The 16209-nt window shown below is 48.4% G+C and overlaps 2 protein-coding genes across 7 annotated transcripts in view; one reads left to right on the top strand and one right to left on the bottom strand.

Moving 5' to 3' along the window:
* Mkrn2os (MKRN2 opposite strand) overlaps positions 1–2791 on the top strand; it is an 11474-nt gene extending 8683 nt beyond the window's left edge. The window contains exons 3-4 of the mRNA XM_031380944.1: positions 554–716; positions 2230–2791. Of these exons, the coding sequence (XP_031236804.1) occupies positions 554–716; positions 2230–2488 (422 nt within the window). The 3' untranslated portion in view covers positions 2489–2791. The remainder of the gene's footprint in view (positions 1–553; positions 717–2229) is intronic.
* A 3897-nt stretch (positions 2792–6688) lies between these two features.
* Positions 6689–16209, bottom strand: part of Tsen2 (tRNA splicing endonuclease subunit 2) — a 38694-nt gene continuing 29173 nt past the window's right edge. For 5 of the 6 annotated variants that reach the window (XM_031383002.1, XM_031383004.1, XM_031383005.1 and 2 more), the window contains 4 exons: positions 10485–10521; positions 8915–9026; positions 8014–8103; positions 6689–7015 (listed from right to left, as the gene is read on the bottom strand). In XM_031383002.1, coding sequence (XP_031238862.1) covers positions 6956–7015; positions 8014–8103; positions 8915–9026; positions 10485–10521 — 299 coding nt within the window. In that variant the 3' untranslated portion in view covers positions 6689–6955. Of the gene's footprint in view, positions 7016–8013; positions 8104–8914; positions 9027–10484; positions 10522–14848; positions 15920–16209 lie in introns of those variants that run through there. The other variant, XM_031383006.1, reaches the window with a different exon arrangement.

The following is a 16209-nucleotide window of genomic DNA, read 5'->3' as shown; positions in this document are numbered from 1 at the left end:
ACCACCACCACACCCTTCTAAATCTCACTAGATCCATGATTCTTAATCTGGGGCCAAGACCAACTCTGGGCTCTGAGGGACCTGTCCCGCCTAGCATCCTGTGGGAAGGCTGGTGGCAGCAGGTGTGAGGCTGCTGCTCACACCTGCAAGGAGCAAAGGGCACAGGTGGGACAGGAAGGAAGGCAGGCTCCAAACCCCAAGGCCCATCCCAAGAGACCCACTTCTTCTAGCCAGATCCCACCCATCCACAACTTCGGAGGTCGCATATCAGATATGCTGCATATCGGGTATTTACATTATGATTCATGACAGTAGCAAAAATCACACTTCTGACATAGCAAGGGGATAATTTAATGGTTGGGGGGGGTCACCGCAACATGAGGAACAGCAACATGAGGAAGGGGGACAGCATTAGGAAGGTTGAGAAGCACTGCTTTGGATAGACAGCATCTCTGACAGTAGCAGACAAGTATGATCCGGACTTACAGGATTCGGCTCCTGTCATTTTCTGAGCACCTTTCACAGCGTGACTGACTCTGCCCTGGGTTTTCAGGAGTCGTGTATAATTACAGTGCACACGGCATACAGCGAGACGAGGCAGGCTGGGAGCGGAGTCTCAGCATTCCACTAGTACAGCCTAGCATGTTTGGACTGCTGGACCAGTGGGACAAGTACCTGGAAGACTTCTCCGCTTCACCGGCCTGGCTGCCTCATAGGTAGGTGTCTAGAAAGACCGCAAGCCACTACCACGCATTCTCTTCACTCCACAGTCACCGCTGTTTCAAGTACAGTCCATGCCTAGACTGTCAGTCTGTGAGAATAGCTAAATATGGCTGTTAGAAAACGTCCCTCATGGATTCATGTGTTTGGATATTCGGTTGCCCAGACGCTGTTGCTGTTTTGGGAGTGAGATTGGGAGCAGGCACGGCCTGGCTGGAGGAAGCGGGTCTCTTGGGATGGGCATAGGGTGGGGTGTTGGGCGGAGAGGCAGCAAACACAGATGGCGTGATGACTCTTGTTGCTCTCGGAGTCCCAGTATCTTGAGAGCTTTGTGCTTTGCTTGGCTTTTTCACTACTGTGATGAGAGACTTTTAAGACTGATTTTTAAATTTCTTTCTTTATTTTATTTTGTCTGAGTGTTTTGCCTGAGTTTATGTGCCTGAAGAGGCCAGATGAGGATGATGAGTCTGGAGTTACATATAGTTGTAAACCGCTGTGTGGGTCCTAGGAACTGAACCTAGGTCCTTCGGAAGGTCAGTGTACTGGCTGGTTTTGTGTGTCAACTTGACATAGGCTGGAGTTATCACAGAAAGGAGCTTCAGTTGGGGAAGTGCCTCCATGAGACCCAGCTGTGGGGCATTTTCTCAATTAGTGATCAAGGGGATAGGGCCCCTTGTGGGTGGTGCCATCCCTGGGCTGGAAGTCTTGGGTTCTATAAGAGAGCAGTCTGAGCAAGCCAGGGGAAGCAAGCCAGTAAGGAACATCTCTCCATGGCCTCTGCATCAGCTCCTGCTTCCTGACCTGCTTGAGTTCCAGTCCTGACTTCCTCTGGTGATCAACAGCAATGTGGAAGTAAGCTAAATAAACCCTTTCCTCCCCAACTTGCTTCTTGGTCATGATGTTTGTGCAGAAATAGAAACCCTGACTAATACAGTTAGGTAGGGTTTTTCAGTGCTCAGCTATCTCTCTAGGCACTATTCTCTTTTTCCTCCAAGACAAGGTCTGTGTAGCCTAGGCTAGCTTCAAGATGGTCAGGCTCCTGACTCAACCTCTAGAGTATCTTACTTTACAGTTCAGGCTGGCCTTGAACTCACAGAGATCTGACTACCTCTGCCTCCTTGGTTCTGGGATTAAAGATATGAGCTCCAGGTCTGGTCTCTATTAAAAATTTTTTAAAAAATAACATTGTATTCATTTATTTTGTTTGCTTCTATTTGTATGTGTGTGTGCATGTGTGTGCACCATAGCACATATGTGGAGGTCAGAGAACAACTTGAAAGAATTGGTTCTTTCCTTCTGCTGTGTGAATCCCAGAGATTGTCTGTGTTGGTGGTGGTTGCCTTTACTGCTGATCAGCTGGTAATGTTAGCATTCTCAGGGGCCAGCGTGGTGGCCTCGGGTGTCCTGCCACTGCTGAGGTAAGAGGACTATTTGAGGTCAGGAGTTCAAGGCCAGCCTGGAAACAGTGATGACTGTCTTACCTCACTGGGTCTCCCTTGCTTCTTCGAGGTATGAAGAGAATCACCACAACTGCCTGAGCTTTGCCCTCGCTTTCATTAACTGTATCCTCGCCATGGAAGGCAAAGAGCAGCTGGACAAGAGCGCCTTCACAGAAAAGTACGTGGTCCCGAGGACGCGCCTGGCCTCCAAGTACATCACACTGTACAGGGCCATCCAGGAGAGGGGCTTCTACGTGACTGAGCATCCCGACCCAGGACAAGCCCCTCTTGAGCAGACTGTACCAAATGCTGCATCTGAGGGTCCTTGAGACAGGACATTTGGGTTTGTTGCCTTTAAATGGCACTGGAGATTTATAACTGTACTTAATTGGGACTAGTTTTTTTTTTTTTTAAAGTATGGTTTTCCATTAAGCTTATTATATAAAAATTATAAAATTGACAAAAGTAAATAAAAATGTATAAAACAAATAAATTCACAGAGTATGTAGCACAGTGGGAAGACCATCTGCCTATCATGTAAGAGACCTATGTCCAGTCCCCTGTATCACACCCCCAATTTAAGGAAAAATAAATAGAATTTCCCTGGGTTTCAATAAAAAACTTCATTACAACTAAATTTCTCCAACAGTTGTGTTTTTAAGCTGAGAATCTGTTATAATCAGAGTGGAAGAACATTATTCATTGTTCAAAGAAAACACTTTGTATCAATTAATTTGAACTGAGCTCACTTACTTTTTGATGTGAATGAAAAGATGGAGGGACCAGAGAGGGGGGAGTTAAGGGTAGGAGAGAGGGAGAAAGAGAGGGGTGGGGAAGGAGGAAGGGAGGGAGGGAGAGAGAGAGAAGGAGAGGTTGAGGGAGGGAGGGAGAGAGAGAGAGGGAGGGAAGGAAGGAAGGAGAGGGGAGAGAGGTTCTGAAAGTATATACATGTCTTATGTCTGCACCTGAAGACTCATGCATGGGAAGGCTGGGGATGCAGCTAAGTGGTAGAAAACCTGTTCAGTAACCTTCCGAGTGTCAAGAATACTAAACTAAACAAAAAAGAAACAAAGGTAACAGAGGCTGGAGAGATGGCTCAGCATTAAGAGTATCTGTTCCTCTTGCAGAGGACTTGGCTCAATTCCCAGCTCCTGAAAGGCTGGAGAATCTTAGAATTTAAAATGAGGGCATTTAATAGAAATGTATGTATAATGTATAACCTTTATCTAAAAGGGGGCATGGAAAACCTCTGTAACAAGCCAAAAAGGTGGAGTAGCCAGTTCCAGGAACTTGCCTAACTCAGAGCCTCAGGGCTCTGGTTCCTGAAACCTGCCCCTCCTGACTGATCTACAATGAGGGCAGAACTAGGAATGAAGGTCTACTGGTTTATGAGGCTCTCCACCCCATCGACCGGTAGATGAAGATTACATTCCTAGAAGGAATATGTTCCCTACCCTAACTGAATACCTTGGGTTGGGTCCCTCTGAAATTTTCCACTGTTTTTATGTTATGTTTCCTTGGTAACCCTCTCCCCGCCCCCAGTTTGTGGTTCTTCCCTTTAAATACCCCTCACTTCTTATGTTCGGGGTCGAACTCCTCTGGCCAGCATGGTCACGAGATCGACCCCCGTACCGGCCTATCCCAAATAAACCTCATGTGATTGCAGCAAGATTGGTCTCTCGTGAGATATTAGGTGGTCGCATCATCCCGAGACTTGAGTAAGGATCTCCCCAGTTCTGGGGGTCTTTCAACACAAACAGAGGGCTCTTGAAATAGCCCACTTTTAATTATTTATTACTCTTATTATTCCCACCACATAAGCAGAGTTGCTGATCGATCAGGGCCATCAGACAAGGATCTGAGAGACTTGTTTCTTCTGGCATCCCCAAGTAGGGGCTGAAGCAGGGTTTATAAGCATAAAACCGGAAAGCATCCGGGCCAAGTTACAGTTATAATGTGTACCAATCAGAACTCAGGGATTAGTTTTCCCAAGTCAACTTTGTTATCCTTGTCAACTGACATTGAACACTGCTCAACCAGTCAAATTTATTCGTTCTTTCTATTGTTAGGAACAGGCATTATGTTTTGGGGGAACTATTGCTTAGAGAAAGAGTTGGTCAGCTTAGGTAAAATGGAGTCGGAAGTCAAAATGGCAGTACTTAAGACAAGTTCCTGTTATTTGCTCCAACAAAGGAAGGCTGTATTTTGGCTCTTGGTTTAAGGGATACAGTCCACTGTGATGGGGTAGTCACAGGGAGAGGACAGAGTGCAAGGTGAACCCACTGGACCTGTAGCCAGGAATTCTCCTTTGTATTCAGACCAGGGCCTCGGCCCATGGGGATGTGTGGCTCACTACGGAGGATGGGTTTTCTCACCAGAGGTTTGTCTTCTAGGTGGTTCTAGATTCTGTTGAAAATCAACTTATATTAGAGCCTATGATGACAGGCTCTAAGTCTGGAGTTGGCTTCTGCTTTCCCAGGAGCTCTTGAAAGTCTTTTGACACAAACTGCATTGGACCCTACCCTATATTTATTTACTTATTTATTGATCTGCATACAAAATTACAAGTTCCGTGATATAACTGTCCCACGAGTGGGTAACTGCCACGCAGACTTTGCGTGACAGCAGTATTTGAGGCGAAAGCTTCAAGGAAGCCAGTCTCCTGCCTCTGCATTGTCCCCATGGCATCCCCTAACTCAGAGGTAGTCCAGATATGTCCCTGCAAACCCACCAAGTGCTAGGTGCTCACCAAGATATGATTTACTAATAGCTAGACAAAATTGGACATTGCTCTCTGACCTTTACCAATGTTCCAACATCTTAGCCAAACCTTGGCCTGGAATTTCGTAAAGAATGTTACCCATCCAGACTAAGTGCACTTGGCATTGTTAGGGAAATAATGAAGGGAATAGGGCATTGAAGCTTACTGAATCGGAGACTTATCCCAGGGCAGGGTCAAGTAGAATCCTCACTCTCAGTCAAGTACTGCAGCTGAACCACTCCTAAGAATTAGCATGAGACCTGTCTCTACTTGCCCAGAAGATTAGCATAGTGGGCGTTTTTACCTAGGATGGGCGGGACCTTGAACAGAGTGTGTTTGTGTGTGTGTGTGTATGTGTGTGTGTGTGTGTGTGTGTGTGTGTGTGTGTGAGAGAGAGAGAGAGAGAGAGAGAGAGAGAGAGAGAGAGAGAGAGTAGCAATTCTAGATTCAGCATTTGAGATTAGAGCCTGTCTTCCTGGCTGTCACACCCGCAGCCCCCCCACACCCCCCACTCTGGTTGGGCCCATGAGACCCGGGGTGGGGGTGTGGGGTGGGGTGTGTGTGCTGCACCAGTCCAGAGGAGATGGCTGCTGTTTTTAGACCCAGTGTATTTTAGATGGCCTCAGATGTACCTCAACTGCTGAGCTGCCAGATATTTCATCTCTCTTTTGCAATGATTGTAAAAGCCTCATGCCATTTTTAAGAAATACATTCATATAGCACACTTCTTTGTGTCAACTCTATTTATCACCCGCCAAATCCCTTGCACACCTGGCCAGAACTCTCATCACCCTGCAGAACAAGGGGTCCCAGCAAGAAACCCCAGTCCGTGCAGGTAACTAGCTAGGTGGGGTGGAGGGAGTAGACTTCCCTCCATACCAATACTTGTATTTATAAATTCAGGAACTTTAAAGAAAAACAAAACTGCCCATCCAGGTACCACACAACAGCTAAGACTTCACTGGAAACTGAGCTGACTGAGATAGAGACGGGGTCTCTCACTGAACTGGAAGCTCAACATTTTGGCTCAGCTGGTCGGCTAAGGAGTGCTCCAGATCTGCCTATCTTTGTCCAAGTGCTGGGTTACAAAGCATGTGCAGCCATGCCTGGCTGTGTACCTGGGTGCTGAGATTCAAGCGCAGGTCTTCATGCTTGTGTAGCAGGGCTCTTACCCTCTGAGCCATCTTCTCGGCCCATTTCCATTTTATAGATGAACAAACTGAGGCTTAAAGAGAGCACCATTCCCAAGAGTACCCATGTCCTGACACTGATGTGGAACGTGAACTTGGACTTTCTGATTATATTTTTATCAGCATATGCCAAGGGAAGGGCCAGGAAGGTCTCAGTGGCAGAGTGCTGACCCAGCATGTGTGACACTTGGGTACACTTCAGGAAGAGCTAATGCTGGTGAAACATGGTATGGAAACTTACTCAGTTTCCTTTCTCTTCTTTTCTTTCTTTCTTTCTTTTTTTTTTTTCAAGACAGGATTTCTCTGTTTAGCCCTGGCTGTCCTGGAACTCACTCTGTAGACCAGGCTGACCTTGAACTCAGAAATCTACCTGCCTCTGCCTCCCAAGTGCTGGGATTAAAGGCATGAGCCATCACTGCCTGGCTTACTCAGCTTTCTATGGGGAGGGGGAGCTGATCAGGAGGAGGTAGCTGGAGCTACCTAGCTGAACCCTGTATCCTCTGTTCTGAAAAATGCACACAAAGACGCCGATTATTCAAGCTACTAGAAGCCTTTCACATAAAGGAAATGCACATACCGTCCATTACTAAGGTTTACAAATGTTTTCTCCCTATTATGTATACTCAGGTAAGAGATCCCTGTATTCTTCACAACAGTCAAACTGCTTTTAAACCTTCTAGTGCTTTACAAGTCCTTGGGTAAGCTGAACTACAGGAATAGATTTTGCTATTAAAGCAACAGATCATGGGATCGTGAGATCCCCAAACGTGCCGATGCTCCTTTGGTGGCAGGCCGATGCCACATGGTCAGAGCGTTGGTGAATTGTAGACTCTGGGATTGGAAGGTCAAAGCTCATCTTGGTCACTTCTCTCTCGGGAAGAAACCCATCGGCTGAGAATCACCTCCTGCAACCGAGTAAAAGAGTGCTGGACTTCAGAAATGGAAATGGTAGTCCCAAGTACGTAATGTCACCGCTGCCTGTCACAGATTGCTGGTTTGCAGGGACTCCCTTCCCAGTCTTGAAAGTGGACGATGTGGAGAAAGCGTGAGGTGTAACCATAACCCTCACATGGGAACCCTGTCCTTTGTCACCACTGAATTAGCCTCCCAGCACACAGCAGCAGTCAAGCCCAGTGCTCAACCTACGGGAGGACCTGCTCTGGAATACATGGTACCCGTCAGTCAGCCACGGGAAGTAACAAGCAGACACTGACGTTTTACAGACCACAAACCCAGAGAAGATCAGAACAAATGGAGGGAGGTATCACTGGGGCCCTGGAGGCTGACAGGACATCTGACTGGGGCCAGGGCGGGGACACACAGAGAGGAAGACAAGGGCGCACAGGCTGTATGGGAAGCTAATATGCTGTTGAAGTCCCGAGGGCAGGGGGCAGTGGGGAGGGGCAAAGAGACATTAACACACAGTGGTGACTCTACTGAGAACTACTAGGCAGCCCCAGCAGAGGAAAGAAGCGAGGACTACTGGAGGGTGTCTAGTTTAATGCAGGAGCATGGGAGTGACACGTGTGGTCATGTGAGGCTCATGTACTCGAGGCAGAACAGGCGCTTACTGTGAGGGAGGCCCTGTGTAACATCCTCAGCACTGAAGGAAGTCACGTAAGAACTCCGAGGAGGGAGAGACAGCTAGTCTCTGGGAGTGAGACCTGTGGGAGACCCTGCCCTGGCTGTTGAGCTGGCCCGCCCACGGCTGGAGACTGGGAAGCAACAGATAGACTGGCTGAGGCTGTGCAAGGTGGAGCCTGACAGGTTCAGCGGGAGGAAGGTGAGAGAGAGTGACAGGGCCAGAAGCGGCTTCTGTCACTGAGGAAAGAACATTCCTTGCAGAGGATGCAGTGGGTGCAGACTCTTGGGATGATGTGGATCTGTCTCTGCGCTCACACACCTGAACTTGAATCCTCTTCATGCATTCTGGGGTCTCCATGTCTTCGGCAGTCATGGTAGAGGGCTTAATCAAGTAACACAGCATCAGCTCCTGCCGAAAAAAGAGGACACAATTTCCATATTCCCCAAATAGTCATCGCATGTGTCAGTGTGTGAGGAGGGGAGCAGGCACTTCTACCCGTCCCTGTGTACACTGCAGTGTGCACTCACAGGGCACACCTCCTGCTTCCCTGGCTTTTACAATGGTGGAGAGGATGTGGGGATATGACAGAGTAGACAAGCTGCTTACACATCCAAGATGGAAAATACACCCTGCACTACATATGCCACCAGAGAAGGGGGGACCAGGCTGCCTCAGACTCGTGATCCTCCTCTTCACGTCCCAAGTGCTGGGGTTACAGGTGTATACCCAGCAGTACAAATAACTTAAGGTTTTCTATTATCTTATTTTTAATTATGTGTATATCGGTGTGTCTGTGTGGGGAAGTGCATGTGAGTGCAGACGCCCGTGGAAGCCAGAAGAGGGCGTTGGCTCTCCTGGAGCTGGAGTTCAGATGGCTGGTGTGGGTGCTCTGATCCTCTGGAAGGAAGAGCAGTGGGAGCCCCAGAATGTCTTCAAACAACCTGCTTTTGTTTATGTGTGTGTGTGTACCATGTGAGTGCAGTGCTCACAGAGACCAGAAGAGGGCGTCAGGTCCTCTGGAGCTGGAGGTACTGGTGGTTGAGCTGTCTGATGTGGGTGCTAGACTGAACTCAGGTCCTCTGGAAGAGCCAAGAGTTCTTAACCACAGTGCTACCTTCTCCAGCCCTTCCAGTTCCATTTAAAAAAAAAAAAAAATTCTACTGACTTTAAGAGAAAAACAAAGGAGCCATGTAAGTGGCAGTGGGGCTTGGCTTGTTACCTTAGAAACATTCCCCGAGACTCTGCTCAAGGCGGCCAGCGACTTCCAGCTGAAAGGCCTGCGAAGGGAGCCCTCAAAGTTGTCATCCACGAGCTCAATGATGACAGAGTAGCTGGAAGACAAGACAGACATTTTGGAAAAGCCACACCATGAACTTGTTCGGAGAACAGCCTGTCTTCCAAGCACTGAGACAGAAGAACTTCACATTGCCTGCTGCTAAAGCCTAGATCATCAAAGAATGAGCCACAGAACGGGAAGCCAGCATCCTTCAGGCTGACTGGAGACCTACTGACAGGAAGGGACGGAAGGACAGACCTTCCTTTCCCAATGCATATTTTTGCAACTGTTTAGATACTCATACTCACTGGATGTTCTGAGGACTGTACCCAGACTAACGTGGTGGTTAACACAGATCCATGATAGCATCACTCATTGTGTGGACAGTGTAACAAGGCCAGTGTGCTAAAATTTCCTGCAGTGCTGACCATGGGACTCAGTGGTTTACCACCAAGCTGCACCCCAGGCCAGCCTGGAGCCTCCAGGTTTGTTTGTTTTGAGACAGGGTCTCACTATGTAGCCTTGATTAAACTGAAACTTGCCCTGTAGACCAGGCTGACTTGAAACTTGAGCTCCACCTGCCTCCTCTTCAGAGTGCTGGGGTTAAAGATACATGTTACCACACTTGGCCAGGAACATGACTTTTTGAAGAGATACATTTTATAAGTACAGGTGTTTGGGCTGGAGAGATGGCTCAGTGGATAAGAGCATTAGCTGCTCTTCCAGAAGACCTGGGTTCAATTCTCACCACCCACATGGCAGCTCACAACTCATTGTAACTGCTGCTCCAGGGGATCACACACCCTCAGATAAGACATACATGCAGGCAAAACACCAGTGCACATAAAATTTAAAAGTTATTAAGAAACAAATATAGGTGTTTGCCTGCATATGTGTTTGTGCACCGTGCTCATACTTGATTTCTGTGGGTATCAGGATAAGATGCTGGATCCCCATGGTGAGCCACCATGTGGATGCCGGGAACCAAACCTGGAACCTCTGGAAGAGCAACCAGTGCTCTTCACCACTGAGTCATCTCTTCAGCCCCAGGAATATGGCATTTTGGGGGGAGGGGTAGGGGAAGGTTGGTTTTTTTGAGACAGAATCTTTCTGTGTAGCCCTGGCTGTCCTGGAACTTATTCTGTAGAGCAAGCTGTCCTGCAACTCAGAGATCCACCTGCCTCTGCCTCCTGATGGCTGGGTCTAAACATGTGCACCAGTGCACCGCCACCAGTCAGCTAAGAATATGACTTTTTTTTCCCTCCTCCTTTTTTTTCCAGACAGGGTTTCTCTGAGTAGCTCTGGCTGTCCTGAAACTCACTCTGTAGACCAGGCTAGCCTTGAACTTAGAAATCCGCCTGTCTCTGCCTCCCAAGTGCTGGGATTAAAGGTGTGCGCCACCACCGCCCAGCAAGAATATGACTTTTAATTGCCTCTGAGATACTGAAAATTAAACCCAAAGCCAGATATTTCCTTGTGTCCTTTCTATTAATTTATTTAAAAATTTCCAAACCTTGCATGGTAAAATGGAGGGCCTTTCCGATACAGCACTGCAAAGAGAGAAAGGAGATGTTAGCCCTTCATAACCACCCAGAGTGAGCTAACACCCAGCTCTCTTCATGAGGCACTCTACTCTCTGGCCCCAGCCTGGCTTCACATTCAACTCTTTCTCCCCAGAAGCAAGGACACTAGTCAAATCTGCTGTCCGAACCTGGGCACCCTCGCTCACCCCACAAGCAACTTCCAGAGTTATGTACATGCCATTCTTTTTTATTTTCCCTTGGTGTTGGGGACCAATACTGAGCCCAGTGTTCACCCTGCCCAGGCCATATTCCTAGCTACAAGTGGGCCATCTTTCTCCGTGTGTGGGAAGTGGTAGACAGAACGTTAAGCCCATACAATGTACAGCGTTTGTGACTCATTCAGCGTGAGGGTGGGCTCCGCCTGCTGGTGCTGTGGCAGGTGCCGCTGCACTGCAGATGCAGTTTTCAGGGAAGTCAAGGACCATTTCCCAGCCTTTTGGCTATCAACTTTAGGAATTCAGAGCCTGGTCGGTGGTGAGAGCAGATGTTGTCTGAGCATGAGGACAGTTTTTACCGCCAGCACTACGTAGAAAGTGGGACACAGTTACACATGCCTGAAACCCCAGTACTGGGGGTGGTAGGTAGATTATGAGAGCTTGCTGGCCAGTCCACCCAAAACAGTGTGCTCCTGTTCTGGCTCACTGAGGAACCCTGTCTCTAGGCAATAAGATAGAGAGTGACAGGGAAATTCACCTGCGCTCTTCCTCTGGTCTCCTGATGAATGCTTACCTGCAGTTATTTGCATGCATCACACACAACACACTTACACGCAAGGGTTGGCAAGAAGTCTCAGCAAGTAAAAATGTTTGGTATGAATGCCCATACATACATAGCACATGTATGCATACATAGCACATGTGTCCACGCATGCCTGAGTTCACTGTGCCCACACCATGGCATGTGCTCATGTGAACCTGAATCACACACACACTGATAAATAAAAACTAAAATGAGTAAGTAAATACGTGAAAGATTCCACCAAGAGGCTACGAAAGATCTATATAACCACACAGTCCATCCGGTTACCAGCCTGCCTTCCTCATGGGGATCTGGCACGTGAAGGGGCATGCTGTGGAGATCAAAAAGAGCGCCTCACTGAAGGAGCCTGGGCCTGGGGACTGCAGCCCTCTGCAGGGTCCCCTTGGGGGCAGGGACTGGCCAGCTGCCCACGTCTCTCTAGCTTCCTCCAGGTTCTCAGTCCTGAGCAGCTGGGCCTGGCTCTGAGCTGTGCCATGTGCGAGTTGACTCACAACCCTCCTGGGTCCAGAGCTCAGCTCTCAGCTAGTGACCCTGAGGGCCTGTGCTGAAGATGAAGCCCAGGATCCTGAGTACCTGTCATTCATCTGGAGCCACCTGGAGATGCTCACTGGATTTCATGGAAAATAAAAGTGAGCACTGTGGTGAGCCCCAGGCCTGACATTTATAAATGACCATGAATGGTATGGCCACGCCCTGAAGGCTGAAATCTAACAGTTACCTACGGCTTTGTCATTTCTGCTGCCATGTGCTAGCCCTGTGACACTGGCTGTCCTCTTGCTCTCCAACAGAGGAAAATTTTAAAAAGCCTGTTTCCCTTGAGAAATGAGCATGATTTCCTTTTTGGAGCCAGTGATTCTGGAGCCAGTTCCAGACTCCCCAGGACTCTGCAGGACCTCGTCACCCAGCTGCTGCTTCTCGTCTGGTTTCTGTGGTCACACTGCCATTTGCCCGTTCATTTCCTATGTACTGTGTTTCGGCTCCACTTAGTTCCCATGAAGGGAACACCCACATGCATCCAAACAAGCTCTCTATGATTTGGGGTTCAACAATGTGAATAAGGTGGACCAGGACCATTACTTTCTGCCCAATCTGTCACTCCAGGTTGTGAAACTTTAGGTCGATTACTCTCTGAACTGGTTTTTAACATTCTAAATGAAGGCATCGCTGGGTGCAGAGGTACACACATGCAGTCCAGCTACTTAGGAGGGTTGCTCAACTGTGAGAGCAGCCTGGGCAATGTAGTAAAACTCTATTTCAAGATACAAAACAAAACTCAAAGCATCCAAGGGGAAATGAAGGTCTTCTCTACCCACTGAATCTGTGTGTGGAACCCAACTGCATCCTTACCCCACATTCTGGGGCACCACAGGCTTTGACTAAATCGTGACTCATGGGAGCACAGCTCACCCAGTCCCTCTCAGAAGTGCTCTACAAAGATGTTTTATCAACATCCCAAAGTGTGATAAGACAGAGCTCAGGCAGATTAAGAAACCAGCTGAGGTCACGCAGGTAGGAAGAGGCAGAGCTGGCTGTGACCTGAGAGCTCTCTCAGTTTCCCACGCTGCCTCTTAACACTACAGACAGCCTCCCTGACTGCTTCAACTCACATTTCCCCCTTAGGACGAGGAGGATGGTGGAGACCTGTGAGGTAGGCAGAGTGGCTGTGACCTGGGGAGTGAGAACAGAGGAAGTCAACAAGAAACAAAGCAAGGCCATCCCCCACACAAACATGAGCTGGGACCAACACAGCTATCTTGAAATTTATCTCCAGCAACTTGAGCCCATTCACTCCATCAGCCATCTGTGGGTAACCTTCAGGATGGAAGAAACAAAAGAGGCCTTCCCCCTAGAGGGACGAGCACACAGCAATCTATCTAGAAGAAAAGAACTTCAGGGCTGCTGGTGCCCCTGAAGACTATCCCATGATTCCGGGTGTTGGGAGTGACTGTCCTCTGAGCCTAGCAACTCCCCGGGGAGTTCAGCTGTGCCTCCTTGAACAGGATCATCCAGCCAAGCTTGTTGACTGTTTATACCCACCGAGGAGGGATAGGGAGGGTCATGAGACCCTCACCTGAGTACCTAGCACTCCCTACAGCTGTTTTATGCAACTCTGCCTTAATTATATGTGGCCTAGGGGAGAGCTAGGCTGGGGGGGGGGAGGGATGGAGAGGAGTCATTTATGGGTCTACAGGGTGAGCCCCTTACCTACAAAGAGGCTCAATAAACTGACTGTCTCCCCAGAGTAAACTGGCAGAACTGTGCCTCATTTCCTCACTGGGACATGGGTCTCCATCCTGGGAAAGCATTTTAGTAACACCAGCTTAAGCAGTCTACCTTAGAGCATTAAAGTTTTTATTCACTTTTTTTTTTTTCTAATTGTGTGTGTGTGTGTTTTGGCTGCATGCATTTCTGTGCACCATATGTGTGCTTGGTGTCCAACAGAGGCTAGAGAAGTATGTAACAGTCCCTGAAAGTGGAGTTACAGATGGTTGTTATCCATCCTATGGATGCTGGGAATCAAACCCAGGTTCTCTGGAAGTGCAGCACAGCCAGTGCCCCAACCTCTGAGCCATCGCTCCAGTCCCAGCATAAGATTTTTAAAGACTGCATTGACTTTCTTTGGGTTATTTAAAAAAGTTTACAGACAAATGGAACAAGCTGCAACAGGGTCCCTTAAGACCTCAAAAGCCGTAACTTTTGGAGGCTTTCTGAGCCTCACAAATACCCCCCCCCCCCCCCCGAGAGAGGGTTTCTCTGTGTAGCCCTGGCTAGAACTCACTCTGTAGACCAGGCTGTCCTGGAACTCAGAGATCCGCCTGTCTCTGCCTCCAAAGTGCTGGGATTAAAGGCGTGCGCCACCACTGCCCAGCTACAAACACTTCTGAAAAGACCCAGGAAGCACTCGTTCATATGGCCCAAATGGAAATGGGGTTTGGTGATTTATTAAGGAGTGACCCCAGAGCTGGAGGAGAACCCAAAGATAAATGGTTACTAACCCAGGCCCCTGATATCTACAGCTCCCCCGTGTTGCCACGGTGCTTCTGTCTGTCTCCTCTTCCAATCCTGAAGAGTATCACTAATTTCTGAGGCTCCAAGATCTGAATTCTTCCTTGTTGGGGATCATGTTCAGGGCCTTAGGCATGCTAGGCCGAAGCTCTATCATCCAACTTCCCCTCTGCCCCAATCCAAGTTTACTGAGTGCTGATATGCTAGAAGCAGAAACTTCCACAGTATGAAGATACCCTTGTGCATAAAACCATTAAAAAGATGAAGAGTATTAAGAACAGGCTACTGTGCGGGTTCTTTTTCCTATCCTTTATCCTCCAATCCCTGGTTTCACCCTCTACTACCACAAGATAGGAGAGAAAGAAGGATAGAGGGGGAAAGATCCTTGAATCTAATTTCTTTCCTTTTATTTCTTCTTGAGCAGGACTACTAACAAACTACAATCCCCCTCCCCGCCCACCCCATAACGACTACCAGCCACCAACTCCATCTCTTGGGGCTCTAGCATTTATATACTCTTTGAAAAGTTCCCAGAATTCTAAATGCCACACAACTGCAACTTCACAACACACAACTTCTGCTAGAGCACAAGGCAAATCATAGACTGCTAGCCCCCTATCCTCATATCTGGGATTAAAATGAGAATACTAGAGTATTTCTGTGTTCTTAAAGAAACCAAAATTCCAGAATTCTCACTACAGATCTCATCCTGTATGTGCCTGAAACCCAGACTGCTTCTGTGGCCAAGCATTTCAGATGAGTACTCTTAGTCTGTGCCTTCACCAGATGAATACATCAAAAATCTGAGGCAGCGCCCAGATGCCGCCTCGTTCCTTTATGCACAAGTGCAGCATCTATTCTGTTGGTGAGTTGTGCTGTCAGGCCCAGCTTCACCAGCAAGTTTCTCCTCCATGTTGGTTCTCTTCAGTCATTGGTAAGTCAGGACTCTGAAGACTTTTCATCCCAAACATCTTGGACCAGGTCCCACTGACTCCCTTACATCTTGAACCAGGTCCCACCTGACTCCCTTACATCTTGGACCAGGTCCCACCTGACTCCCTTACATCTTGAACCAGGTCCCACCTGACTCCCTTACATATTGGACCATGTCCCAACCTGATTCCCTTACATCTTAGATCTGGTCCCAGCCTGACTCCCTTACATCTTAGATCTGGTCCCAGCCTGAGTACCTTACATCTTAGATCTGGTCCCAGCCTGAGTACCTTGGGACCAGTACTCTCCACATTCTTGCCTCTGTGCATTTCCTGAGACCTGCTCAACATGTCCTGTCCCCGTCTCTGTGCTGTTTCCTTTGCGCAGCAGCCCGAGGGAATCACTGGGGGAGCCAGTGACAAGAAAAAGTGCCCAAGAGCCTTTGCGATAGAATCCAAAGCCTGAGAGTGACTGGAAACCAGTGAGGGGACATGGCCTCTCCTCTCCACGTTGCAGTAAGGAACAAGAGTGGCATACAGAATAGCAAAGGGCTGCCGTGAGGAAGTGTCACAGGAACAAACAGCACCATGTCGGACAGCATGAGCTCAGTGAACAACAGCTGGCCTGTCATCGTAACTCCAGGACTCGGAGTCTGAGGAAAGTGAAACTGCAAGAAAACAGACCCAGCAGAAATCTCAGACTCATGGCTGATGTGCAGCAGTTGCCGTAGAACTCTTGGCTATGATGAGGAAAGTCTGTGCCTGCCAGTAGGTTTTCCCAACACACGGCCTTCTCACTCTTTGGACTTAACCCATCCCACCCAAACACCCAGCAACGGTATCCAACAGAACAGACATCAACAAGACAGATAGCTACCTCGACCTCCCAAGCAAACTGGGCTGATCCTGTCCTCATATCTGCCGCACACACACACACACACACACACACACACACACA

The sequence above is a fragment of the Mastomys coucha genome, unplaced genomic scaffold (genome assembly GCF_008632895.1).
Source record: "Mastomys coucha isolate ucsf_1 unplaced genomic scaffold, UCSF_Mcou_1 pScaffold20, whole genome shotgun sequence".
Lineage (NCBI taxonomy): Eukaryota > Metazoa > Chordata > Mammalia > Rodentia > Muridae > Mastomys > Mastomys coucha.
The sequence above is the reverse complement of the archived record's forward strand: the minus strand, read 5'-3'. Positions and strand labels throughout refer to the sequence as shown.